Raw genomic sequence first — 12,718 nt, forward strand, 5'->3', positions numbered from 1 at the left:
AAAGAGAAGCATGTTGAATCAGGAAGACAGGAGCACTGGTTGAGAGGCAGGTGAGGTACTGGCCCATATGCATTTAAAGAAAGTAAGGTTTGGGAGCTCCTAAGATTACCAATGGAAATGTGGTGGGTGAGGAAAACAAAACTAAGATACTTCTACCCCTGAGGGCTCCCTGCCTGTCTGAGGAATCCCATGTTAATTGTTGAATCAATGGGGAGAGCTGGTGGAAGATGGGAATAGATTTGGGACACACTGTGGCCAGCTGAGCCCCAGGAAACATCAAGATCCGTTCTTCTTTGACTCTGAAACGTTCTCATTGGTCTCAAGGCCCAGTATTCCATACCTTTCTTGAATGTGCTGCATCTGGAGATGAAACCGTCTGTATGCCAGGAGGGCAGGTGAGCCCAGCAGGGGCTCAGTCATCATTTTCCTATTCCCTTTATAAGTGCTGGTGGGCTCAGTTCCCCACACCTGGGAGGAAATTTTGTGAAACTGGAGCTCCTCTCTGCTAGGCCTCAGAAAGGTGGAGGCCCTTGCTTCTGGGGAATGTGCCCATCGGCGTCTCATCAGAGAATCAGAATGAGATAATACTTCAAAGATATGTGAGTCTCCAAGAAGGCAATCAGCTTGCATGCAAGGGGAGTTGGAAGGCAAATCACTTGGACCTGAAAGTACTTTTTGTTTATTGAATCACTATGGTGTAAATTGTGTCTCTTTAAAAGTACGGGAACCAGGTAGTTGCAGAGTGTTTAGGACACAGAGGGCATAACAAGGACTTTTAATTTGTTAACTAATCATATTGACACAGACTTTCTGGTAAAAGGAAAAATTTGACTTTACTCAATCCTGAATGGTAAATTTTCCATGTTGGATTTTGCTGCTATTACAAATTTTAAAAATTTATTTTAATCCAGGTGGATTGACTTCTGGTAATTGCACAGTTCAAAATGAGAAGAACAAAGTCTCAGTTGGGTGACTAATCCCACAGCCTCTCCCAGTGTGAATCACCCTCCAGGAAGACTTTGGGTCTTACTCAATTAATGTTTGAATCCATTGATTGACACATCTCTAGAGGAGGCAGCCTCTAAACACCAGCCCAAATGTTCCATGACAGTTGACCTTGAAGTACACTTACCTTTTGCGAAAATGAAGACAAAATTGAAAATTTATGTTGAATCTTATTTGTTCCAAAAAAGGAGTTCCACACCCCTTTTTCAAAAGAAACCAAAATTACTGACTGCTGAGAAAATCAGTGAGCACAGAAAATATAGTCATCAGTCTACTTTATACCATGTGTTAAGCCTGGCTCAGTTAATATTGATGATATGATAACACAGGAAAGAAGAATATTACCACTTCATTAGACAGCAAAGAAGAAGAGATTTTTATTTATTTATTTATTTATTTATTTATTTATTTATTTATTTATTTATTTATGCTGGGGATAGAACTCAGAATGTGCTCATGCCAGACAAGTGCTCTGCTACCGAGGTTTATAGAACTTGTTTTAACAAAACACCACCAATAATGTCTTTGGTTTTATTGTTTTTTTTCTTCTCTTAAAATTAGTTTTAACAAATTCATTTAAGAAATATTTATTGTTTGGGCGGGGGCTGTGGCTCAGTGGTAGTGCACTTGCCTGGCATGTGTGAGGCACTGAATTCGATTCTCAGCACTGCATATAAATAAATAAAATAAAAGGTCTATCAACAACTAAAAAAAATATTAAGAAAAAGCAAAGAAATGGAGTTTGTCTAAGTTGTGTCCTAAGAGTCTTCCTTTAAAAAAAAAATAAATAAAAGGTATATTTATTGTTTTCATACTATGAGCCAGTCACTTTAACACATTTTGCTAGAGACAAATAGGGTCCTTTTATTATTACTATTTAGCTTTAGGTGGACACAATATCTTTATTTTATTTTTATGTGGTGCTAAGGATCAAACCCAGTGCCTCACGCATGCCAGACGAGCGCGCTACTACTTGAACCATATCCCTAGTCACAAATAGGGTTCTTTATTCATGGACTTTTTTTTTTTTTGAAGGAAGAGAGAGAGAGAATACACACACACAAAAAAAAACAAAAAACAAAAAACAAAAAACAAAACCAAAAACAAACACAAAAACAAATAAAAACAACACAAAAAACAAAAAAAAAACCTACTTTAGATCCTGAAACTATAAATGAGGTGAGATCGAAATTGACTGGCTTGCCATTTTATTGGGTAATCAAGCAAAGCCTCTCTGTTGTGGTGATTTCAACTGAAACCCAAGACAAAAAACCAGGTGCACATCTGGAAGAACAGGGTTCTGGAAGAGTGAACAGCAATTTCGAAGGCCCTGCACCCAGAAAGATCTTAGCGTGTCCCAGGAGCAAAAAGAATGTTAATTGCTACTATTGATTATGTTAGGGATACATTTGGGAGTGTAAAGACCTACCAGCCCAGGCTTGTCCTAGAGGAGCTCTAAGATAATACCAGGCAGAACTCCACTACAGTGACAGAAGTGTGAGCTCCGTGTAGACCAAAAAGGAAAAGAGTTTAATTGTCTGGGGTGTGTTTCAGGGAAGATTTCACAAAAGAGAACATGAAAAGCTGCAATTTAAAGTATCAATAGAATCAAGAAGGTGGGGATTAGGGACAGTGAATAATGTAGAGGAGAACTGGGAGCAAAGTCTCACAGCCTGTGTTTCTTTTTTTTTTTTTTTAAATATTTTTAACTATAACTGGACATCTTTATTTTTTTATGTGGTGCTGAGAATTGAACCCAGTGCCTCACACATGCTAGGCAAGCGCTCTACCATTGAGCCACATCCCCACCCCACACAGCCTGTGTTTCTTATTGGTGGACACCATGGTAGAAGAAAGTGAGAGTCCAGAGACTCAGAGGCCAGGTGTGACATCACATTCTGTGCACCATGGGAGCTAAAGAAGGCTCCAGGGTTGAAAACACAGGCTTAAATTTGTGCTTTAGGTGGCTGTCTTATGTCAGTCCTGAGAACCCTATGAACTGGGCATTGTGTCCATTTTTCAGATGAGTTCAACTCAAGTCTGAGAGAGGCAATGTACCATGCCTGAAGTTCTAGAACCAACCAGAAACTAGAATGAAGAGGGCCTGAGAGAAAACTAGATGCCTATACTTCAAATTGCTTTATGTCTCTTAGCTTAAAGACACAATGAGTGAAATAGATTATGTAAAGTTGAAAAATAGAGAGATCACACACACAAAAATAGACTTTCAACAAGGCAATCAAAAACATTTCCCGAACATTCCTGCCAGCCTGTCATAGGAAAATCAGAGAAGGAGTCACTTTTTTTTTTTTTTTTGGTACTGGGGATTTAAACAAGGGACAATTTACCACTGAGCCACATCCCTAGCCCTTTATATTAAAAAAAAAATTTGAACAGGGTCTCATAAATTGCTTAGGGCCTCACTAAGTTGCTGAAGCTGGCTTTGAACTGTGATCCTCCTGTCTCATGTGAGAAATGGAAAATTCTATGGTCCATTTTCAAAATACGGTGTTTAGCCTTAATTGGGACACAAGTTTCAATGATAGCCATTTTAACTAAAGCTTTATCCTTTGCCTTCCCCAATTCTAAGATTAGCCAATTGTGTAGATTGTAATACTGAGCTTCTCTTATCAAAGTAATGGGTAGCACTGTGTTAGGAATAAAAACAGGTAAACTGCCTGCCCAAGTGTGTTTGCTTGCAGGATTTTCACTGATAGCATGCCCTGGTGCACAAGTAATATTTACCTTGCTGAGCCACTTGCAAGTACATGTTTGATTCCTTGTAGCACCCTGGTATTTCTAATAGTCAGTGTACCGAGGGGCTGGAATTACAGGCCTGTGCCATCATGCTTGGCAGGAGTCACTTTTTGACATACATTTTATTGTCTGTCTATGCTGAAAACCTTTTTATTTTTCAAAATTATAAAATATTCTTAACGATTTATATGTGAGTGACCTAATGGTGCCAAAGGGTGAATGATGTTACATAAGATGTGCTGGTTATTTTCAATGGAATTTACAGAAAACTTAGGAAACATTATTGTAACTTAAAATGATTTCCCATCTTCAAATGAGTTTCATCAGTTCTTAGTTTCATCAGTTCTATACAATTACATAAGAAATTTTGGATATTGAGCTGTCTATAATTTACTCTTCTTTGTTGCAAATGTTTGATGAGAAAGACAACAAAATATCTGTCAACACAAGGCAGAACTCTTTTGCATTGTGATGGCAGTGGTTCCAGACACCAGGTTGGACTTGGCTGTTGCTTATGGTGGGCTGGGACTGAATCCCAACACTCCATTCCCCCTGATGTCCTCTGCCCTGATTCTTTCTGTTGGGTGAAGTCCAGCAGGCTGCAGAGGCATGAAGCCTCTGCCAGAGTAGACACAGAAATAAGTGGCAGAGGAGACACTAGTCTGGCTCAGGATCTGCTGGAGCCTGGAAATTGCAATATGGAAACTCAATGGGAGGAAGGTGCACTTCATGAAGATCAGGGGCTTCACAGGAAGGGATACAGTGCAACAGAATTAGGATCCATGTCCTTAATCAAGCCCTCCTACATTCCTGACAATTAGCTTGTTAAAAAGAGGAACAAGAGGGAAGTCTATCCAGTGCTGCCGACTGCAGCGATCTTGGGTGCACTAACAGTATGGCAGCAAGAACTGGGGCGGAAGTCCAAAGAGAGTTGAGCCATTTTCATTTATTTTAAGGAAGACGGGAAGGGGTCAGGCAATGATATGAGTACCTGGAGACTGTTGTTCTTTAGGGAGAAAACAATCATAGGATCCTTTGTGACACCTTATTTTTCTTTAATCAAATTTTTGGACACATAATCTTTCCTGTTTATTGATCAGAATCTTATAGATTTTATCATCAAATAAGTGTGAGATTTCTCTTATATATTTATAATCATTATCCCCCAATTATAAGCCTCATTTTTATGAAGACACAGCCTGGATTTGATGCCTATTGTCTGCCCAAAACGTCATGGAGTGGCTGTCCCATAGAAGGCACTCACTAACTGGTGCATGAATAGACAAAGTCATGCTCATAGAATAATAGAAGTGAAAAACTCTTACCACCTAGCAATGTGATAACCACAATAACACTGTACTCCAGGATATTAGTCACATGTTTGTGTAATGCTGTTGAAAACAAACCTACAACATGCCAGTTACATAAAAGTATTACACCAAAAGTTCTGTATGCATATAATAGTAGATGATGATAATAAATGACTATGTTACTGTTTATGCATTTACTATGTCACACTATTATGGGGGGGTACTGAGGATTAAATTAGAACCCAAGGGCAATTAACCACAGAGCTACTACTACATACCAGACTTTTTTTTTTCTTTTAATTTTGAGACAGAGTCTCTCTAAATTTCTTAAGACTTCTCACTAAGTTGCTGACCTTGGCCTTGAACTTGTGTTCCTGCTGACTCAGCCTCCTAAGTCACTGGGATGACAGGCATGAGCCACCAAGCCTGACTCTACCCCACATTTTATTGGTATTTCCTAGTCTACACTATGACTTCTTCTCAGTAAAAGAAAGCCTTGCTGTAGAACACTATGCCCTGTGCTGACAGCAGCAGTCTCATACATTTGTAAACACTGTGTGTCCTGATGGAGTCAAGAAGCCACATGGACTGATTGACCTTCACTCGAAGATGTCCATTCAACAGCGTGATAGCCTCATGCATCAGTCAGAACACATCCCTGCCTTTAAGTGATGCATGATTGAACTTGTGAAATTCTGAAGACCCAGAGTAACATGAGCGCTTCCCACTACCTAGAAACATAGACACCATTTGATGTCCAACTTCCTAGGTGGCCTTTCACTAAAGAATCATGTCTTTGACCAGATGTCATCTGCACTTCTCGAGGATGTGGAACCCCCCCCCCAATGTCAGTATGGCAGAGCAGAAGTCACACAGGGTCTGTCTGAGCCAAGGACTTGGCTCTTTACTTCAATGCCAAACTGCTTCCAAGTCCAGGTGGCTGGATTTGAGGATCTGTGCTAGGAGGGAACCCAGTGGCACAGCCTCTACTGGAAAGGTATTGGGGTGTTTAGTAATGGAACTTTGTGGTAGAAGCATGGCAAGACAGCAAGGGGACAATGTTCAGGTGTTGGCTGCCAGAGCTGAGATTGCTGTGCCCTATGGCATTCTTCCAATCCAAACCACTCAACCTGGGATTTACCATAAACCACCCCTCCTCTTGTCAAGAGGTTTACAAATTCTGAGAAAGAACATTTGGGATGTTCTGGAGGCCAAGAACTAGAGTAGGAAGAGCATAAGCCACAGGGCGGAATGTGTCCTGGGTGCTGGTCCTTGAGAGTCCCTTAGATGCTCTAAAGCTTCCCTTCAGAAAGGGTTTACGGGCAGATTCATCTTTAGTTCTATTTTTTGATTTTGTTAGAGGGGATTGAACCCAAGGGCATTCTGCCTCTGAGGTATACCCCCAGACCTTTTTATTTAGAGACAGGGCCTCAATGAGTTGCCTAGGTTGACTGCTTATTTGTGATGCTCCTGCTTCAGCCTCCTGGGCTCTGTGATTTCAGGCATATGCCCCAGTGCTCAGCTCATTCATCTTTATGAGTAACAAAAAGTCATTCCTAGGACATGTGCTTATATGACAGAGGAACAAAGTGTTTGTGACTCCATGAGTTCACAGATAAACGGAGCACCCCTTCCTCAGGGGGAGACTTCACTCCTCTGTCTAGGTAATCTCAAAAAGCAGACCTGGCCTAGGAGACCTATTGCATCCACATTTGTAGGCTGTGCTCAACTCTAAGAGCAAACTTCCTACTCATAGATGCTTCCTGTTGCACACATGTTGGAACCTTAGCTCTTATCTACTTTTCACTCCACCATGTTTTATCTACCCTCCTCCCAGTGCCCTCCATCTGTCCAGACCTTCTCTGAATAGCAGTGTTAGCCCCTGTGGGAGAAGATTTGGAGGGCATCCCCATGGCTTCATTGTGCAGTCCCTGTGAGCCTTTGGGGAGGTCCTTCTGCAGGCTCCTATGACTCGGCCCTCCTTTGCACACCACCCCACACTCAGCACCAGAGCAAGAAAGAACCCCATCTTCTGTTGCTGGCCCATGTGCTAAGCCACTGTTGCCTTTATCTCTCCCAGCCTGACCTGCTTTCACTGCACAAAAATAGTTTCTCTCTGGGTCAATCTCCATCCTTCCCTTCCCCTTTTGCCTTCTGGTGAGCTGAAGCCAGAAGATTGTTCTGCCTACTTCATCCTCCATTGCAACAACCTAAAACCACCCTATCTCTGTGGATCACACTTTATGTTCATCTTCACCCATGGGGTGCTCCTCTTGAAGTTCCTTTTAAAGTGGAATAGTAGGATCTATGTCCTTTTGGTCCCCACTGCTATTTCTCCATTCTATACCTCTCCATCTCCCACAGATCCTCTTTGGCCTGGGCTATTTTGAGTCTGTGCCACATTATTTATCACTCTCTTTCCCAACAAACCAATGTTCTCTGTAAAAGTTACTTGTAAAACAGGGAAAATTTCAAACACAGATACTATTGAAGACCACTCAAAGTTGCTGACCAGCACCTCCAACATTCTGGCCCAGGAATTTGTTTTCTTAAAACACCCACCAGGGCTGGGGATATGGCTCAGTGGTAGATTTCTTACCTAGCATGTATGAGGCCCTGGGTTCAATCCCTAGCATCACAAAAAACAGCAACAAAACTCCTTAGCAGATCCTTCTGGTGTAATTAATACATAAATATTGTAATCCATTCAACTATGTAATCACAAACACAATCTTACATTGTCAGAACCTGGGTAATTGAAAGTAAGTGCATTAGACACCTGGGTAATTGAAAGTAAGTGCATTAGAAACAGATATCTATTTTACAAGTGTGTGTTTCAAAGTGTGTTCCAAAAAGCATCATCTAGCTCTGAGAGGGGATCTTGCTAAGTTGCTTAGGCCCTCATTGGTTGCTGAGGCTGGCTTTGAACTTCCAATTACTCTTACCTCAGCCTGCCAAATCACTGGGATTATAGGCATGCATCATCACACTGGCCCATGGACAGACTTTCCAGGGTCAAATAGGGATGGCTGTCACTCAGGTCTTTGAATTTGATACATATAAGATGTAAAGTAAAAAGAAAATCTTGATATATCTCTCTTTTCGGATATACTAGATATATTATTCAATTAAGAATGTGTCTAGAAGAAATTAAGAAAATGTGCTATATAGACACAATAGAGTTTTACTCAACAATAAAAAAGAATGAAAACATGACATTTGCCACTAAATGGGTGAATGGACCTAGAGATCATCGTGCAAAGTGAAATAAGACAGATTCAGAAAATCTAAAGTCTAATGTTTTCTCTCATATGGAGATGCTAGAGGAAAGTAAGGGAACAAAGGAGGGAGATCAGATCTCAGGAGGATAGAGGGAAGATCAGTGGAGTACAGGAAGGAGATTGAGGTGGGGGGAAGAGAAATGGGAAGGGAAGAAAATGCAGAATTAATTTGACAAAATTATTCACAGAGAGGGGCTGGGGTTGTAGCTCAGTGGTAGAGCACTTGTCTATCATGTGTGGGCCCATGGGTTCTATTCCCAGCACCACATAAAACTATGTAAATAAAATAAAGGTATTTTGTCCATGTACAACAAAAATATTTTTTAGAAAATTTACAGAGAATTCCATCTTATGGGTATCTATAAAGCACCAATTAAAAAAATAAATAGAAGAAAGACTAATGAAGTAGAGAAAGGGGAGGAACTAGGAGGCACTGGGGACTGAAATGGAGTAAATTAAATTCCATTCATGTATGATTATGTCAAAATGAATCCAACTATTATGTGTAACTATAACACACAAAAACATTTTTATAAAGAGTGTAAGAGTCTATAAACCTTTTTATGAGTAAAAATGAGAATATAACTGTTGACTAAAGAAGCAGGAGGTTTGAGTGAACAAGTAGCCCTTGCTGCTCCAAGTAGCATCCAGCAAAGGGAAGGGGTAACAATCAATTTCATTTGGTTTCAGGCACAGAATCAGCTTTTTTCTTTAACCCAATTTTAGAGAGTTTAGCAAATGATATTCCTTTCTTTAGGCTGAACTATGGTGCTCAGAATTCTCTTTCTAGAATGTTTTCAGGTAAGGTAAGTAATGAGAGGTTTTCTCTTAAGAGCTGGTGACTGTTCACATTCACACAAGCCTTAGCCCTGCTGAGCTCTTCTGGGAGACCTGGAACTCATTTCCAGCACCAGCTCCTGCAGAGCAGGGCTTACTTGGCTGAGATTCACAGTGAAAGAGGCCAGATAGTGACACTCCCACCCTGCAAAACCCACAGAGTAATATAACTCAAAGTGGTCTCCCCAACTTTCACCTGCCTGGATGCTTAACCCTTCCCCAATTGGGCTCCCATTTTCCCACTGCGGATTTTACCTCCATAATGCTTTATTATAAGCTTCTTAAACTACACTTGAGCTCCTTACACCCAGAGGCTTTCCTCCCACTATGTGGGTCTCTAGGATTTACATTTTCTATTTGCTAAATCAAGTAAGCAGGCATTTTCTATGCCTTTGAGAGCTTAGATACACCTGAGGTGTGTGGGGCTAGCCTGCCAGTTTTGTAGCTCAAGGACTGTAGATAGAAACCCAGCAGGGCTTAACTGTTGAAGCATCTGCCCTCTAGCCCAGCAGGCTCCTTCCTGAGTCAGTGACTTGGAAAGCAAGATGCTGGCTGCAGGAGCCCCTCTTGCTCCTCACCTCACAGCACACTGGGCACCATCTTAGTGCTCTTTCCCTGCCCCTCCATCGCCTCATCTCCATTACCTCTTCTCTCTCAGAGCTAAGCAGCAGAGCTGCTCACCTGACTCATGGAGCTGCCAAATGCAAAGCTCTGTTGTGTCTTCAAATTGCACAACTAAGGAAAATGACCCATGGATGAAGAACACCTAGAGTCCAGTAAGATTTCTATTGCAGATTTTTATAGGAATGACCTGCAGAGACTTTCCAGGAATGCAGGTTGGCTCTCCCTCCCTGCCCATGACCCCAGAAGGGAAGGCTCAGGATAAATAGCAGCCTTCTTTCCCTGTCCTTCAGCGACCAGCAGATCCACTCCACCAGACATCAGGTGATTGTCAAGTGCAAGGAGTGAGTTTTTAAACCCTTACTCTGTTTTCTCTTTCCTATCAAGATGTGATTTTCTTTGAATGTAATGATCCTTTACACTTTTATTTATTTATTTATCTCATGTGTGGTGTGGATTGAGTTTAGGGGACACATGGAGAATGCATTATAGCCTCCTCTAGAGTGGCAATCTGGTCCCAACTCCCCTATCCTCTGTTGGAGCCACCTTGCTATTCTCTTAGACTTGGATTCAGGGCTGATGGGGTCAGAGTGAAGGCTTTTGGTACCAAGTGACTTCCTATTGCCAGATTTCCTAGAGGAACTACTAGGACTATAATGAGAACCAGTAGAAATGAATAACCAGGCTCTCTAAGGATACAAATGTCAAAGGGAAAGGTGCCAGTCTCATCTGTGTCTGCTTATGCCTCTCTTTCATTTCAGCACCATGAAGCTTCTCACAGGCCTGGTGTTTTGCTCTTTGGTCCTGGCAGTCAGCGGTGGGGTTTTGTCATTCATGAAGGAAGCTGCTCTAGGTAAGGGTGGTGGAGAGATGGCTCTAGAGTTCACTTGGAGCACTCTGAAGGACTGGAGCCAGTCTTATGTTGTGCTACCTTGTGTGGCAGGATGCCCCAGGTATACTGAGGAGCATTTCTTTAAAGGGAATGAAAAAAGCAGGTGGCAGAGCAGAGTTTCCAATGAACTATGTATGAAGTCAATTTAGCCCAGTTGATGTATCTGCTCACCACTTCCTAAAATTCCATTGTCAACAATGTCAGGCACACGTGAAATCACCTGGAGTTTAAACCCTGTGGAGGCTTGGATTTTCTTCCTCCTCATATAGTCTGTGGAATTGGGCAGGATTGTGTTCTGGGTACCAGGACTTTCAGTATCTCCCCAGGTGATCAAAACAGGCCAACCCAGCTGAGAACCATTACACTAGGGTTTCCTCAAGCAACCACAGCATCAGTGCAGTTCACTGAGCTTGCCCAGAGGCACTCATGTCACAGTGATGTGCCTTTAGGGTACAGAAATACATTTTCCTTGGGAGTCAGGGCAGAAGTGCCTCATGTCTGCAGCCCACCCAGGGTTTGCCCCCTCCCTCACTGCAATTTCTAATCACATGGAGCTTCATTCTGGAACAGTGGTTCTGGACCTGGTGTAATGTGCTGGCCCAGGGGACATTTTCAATGTGTGGCAATGTCTTTGGTTGTCCCACTGGGAGAATGTGCTCCCAACAAATTGTGGCAGACCAGAGCGCTGGTGAATATCCTACAGGACTCAGGGCAACATGAACAATAGAGAACCACATGAACCAGTTTTTCAACAGTGCTGAAGCTGAGGAATTCTGTTTGACAATGACACCTTCCTTTTGTCCTTAAACATAGCACATCTAAGTATGGTGAAGCTCACCCCAGCACAGTGGACCACCAAAGACAAACACAGGTGTGGCCCCTAACAACTCTCACTAAAGTGACTTGCAGAAGCCAGCTAGGAATAGAGACGAATCCACTCAACCCTTGATATCTATGGGTGCAAAAATCACAGGATGAAATCTTGAATATATTAATTCCTGGATATCCTTTGAAAGTGTTGTCACGATCTTTATGTATACTTGATATCCCTTTTGTCTTTTCTTTTCCAATTCAGGAAGTTGGGATATGTGGAGAGCTATCCGGGACTTGAATGAAGCGAATTTCATAGGTTCACAAAGATACTTCTATGCCCGAGGGAAATATGATGCTGCCCGAAGGGGACCTGGGGGTGCCTGGGCTGCTGAAATGATCAGGTAAGGCAGGTTCCTGGGGATGCCAGGCCTGGGTGAGCAGAGCTTGGCTTCCCTGGGGATCAGGAGGGAATGAACCTGTCAGCAGGTTTCTGTGAGGCTTGAGTCTTCCTCCTACCCACTCTGCCTAGCTCTCCACCATGACCAGTGCAGGGCCTGGGTCATTGACAGAGCCAGAGATGGCTGAGGATATGTGTGCCAATTCAGTACTAGAGAAAGGGAGGGCCACAGAGTGATCCCTAACCCTCCCTCCCTGGTGCTGTTCATCCAGGTTCAGGGTGAAGAGCCAGGCTGAGTAGGGCTGTGCCAGGCAAGGGTGGTATCTCAGCCCCTCTTCCTTAATCTTCTTGGGCTCCACTCAGAGCCATCCCCTGGACAGCATAGAATTGGGAGCATAGCCTGAGGTTTATCAGTCTGCTGAGAAATCTCCTTGCTGCCTTGCTTGATTTCAGTGATGCCAGAAATAACATCCTGAGATTTTTTGGCCCTGGGCTTGAGGACTCGGCGGAAGACCCGGAAGACAACAGAGCGAACAGGGGAGGAGAAGATCCTATTATTTACAGACCTAAAGGGCTGCCTGATAAATACTGAACTTCATCTTCATTTTGTATCAGGAGACTGGCTGAGAGTCCCCAAAGTTTGGGACATAAAATCACTGCATCCTGTGTCCACATAAATGGGTGGATGGCCCACAGTCATTGTTCAATAAATACTTAAGAACTGGAAATTCTAGCAAGTGGGTGTTATATTTTGCATTGAGGGTGGGATGTTTGGTACAAGTGGTGAACAATAAACACCAAGAAG

The 12,718-nt window shown here is 42.5% G+C and overlaps 1 protein-coding gene across 1 annotated transcript; it reads left to right on the top strand.

The window, feature by feature from the left end:
• The first annotated feature begins 10,576 nt into the window (after positions 1-10,576).
• On the top strand, positions 10,577-12,505 carry LOC144254385 (serum amyloid A-1 protein-like). The gene is made up of 3 exons (XM_077797519.1): positions 10,577-10,664; positions 11,779-11,917; positions 12,367-12,505. The coding sequence occupies exons 1-3, from the start codon at positions 10,577-10,579 to the stop codon at positions 12,503-12,505; spliced, it is 366 nt and encodes a 121-aa protein (XP_077653645.1).
• The last annotated feature ends 213 nt before the right edge of the window (positions 12,506-12,718 follow it).

Source organism: Urocitellus parryii, chromosome 4 (assembly GCF_045843805.1).
Source record: "Urocitellus parryii isolate mUroPar1 chromosome 4, mUroPar1.hap1, whole genome shotgun sequence".
Lineage (NCBI taxonomy): Eukaryota > Metazoa > Chordata > Mammalia > Rodentia > Sciuridae > Urocitellus > Urocitellus parryii.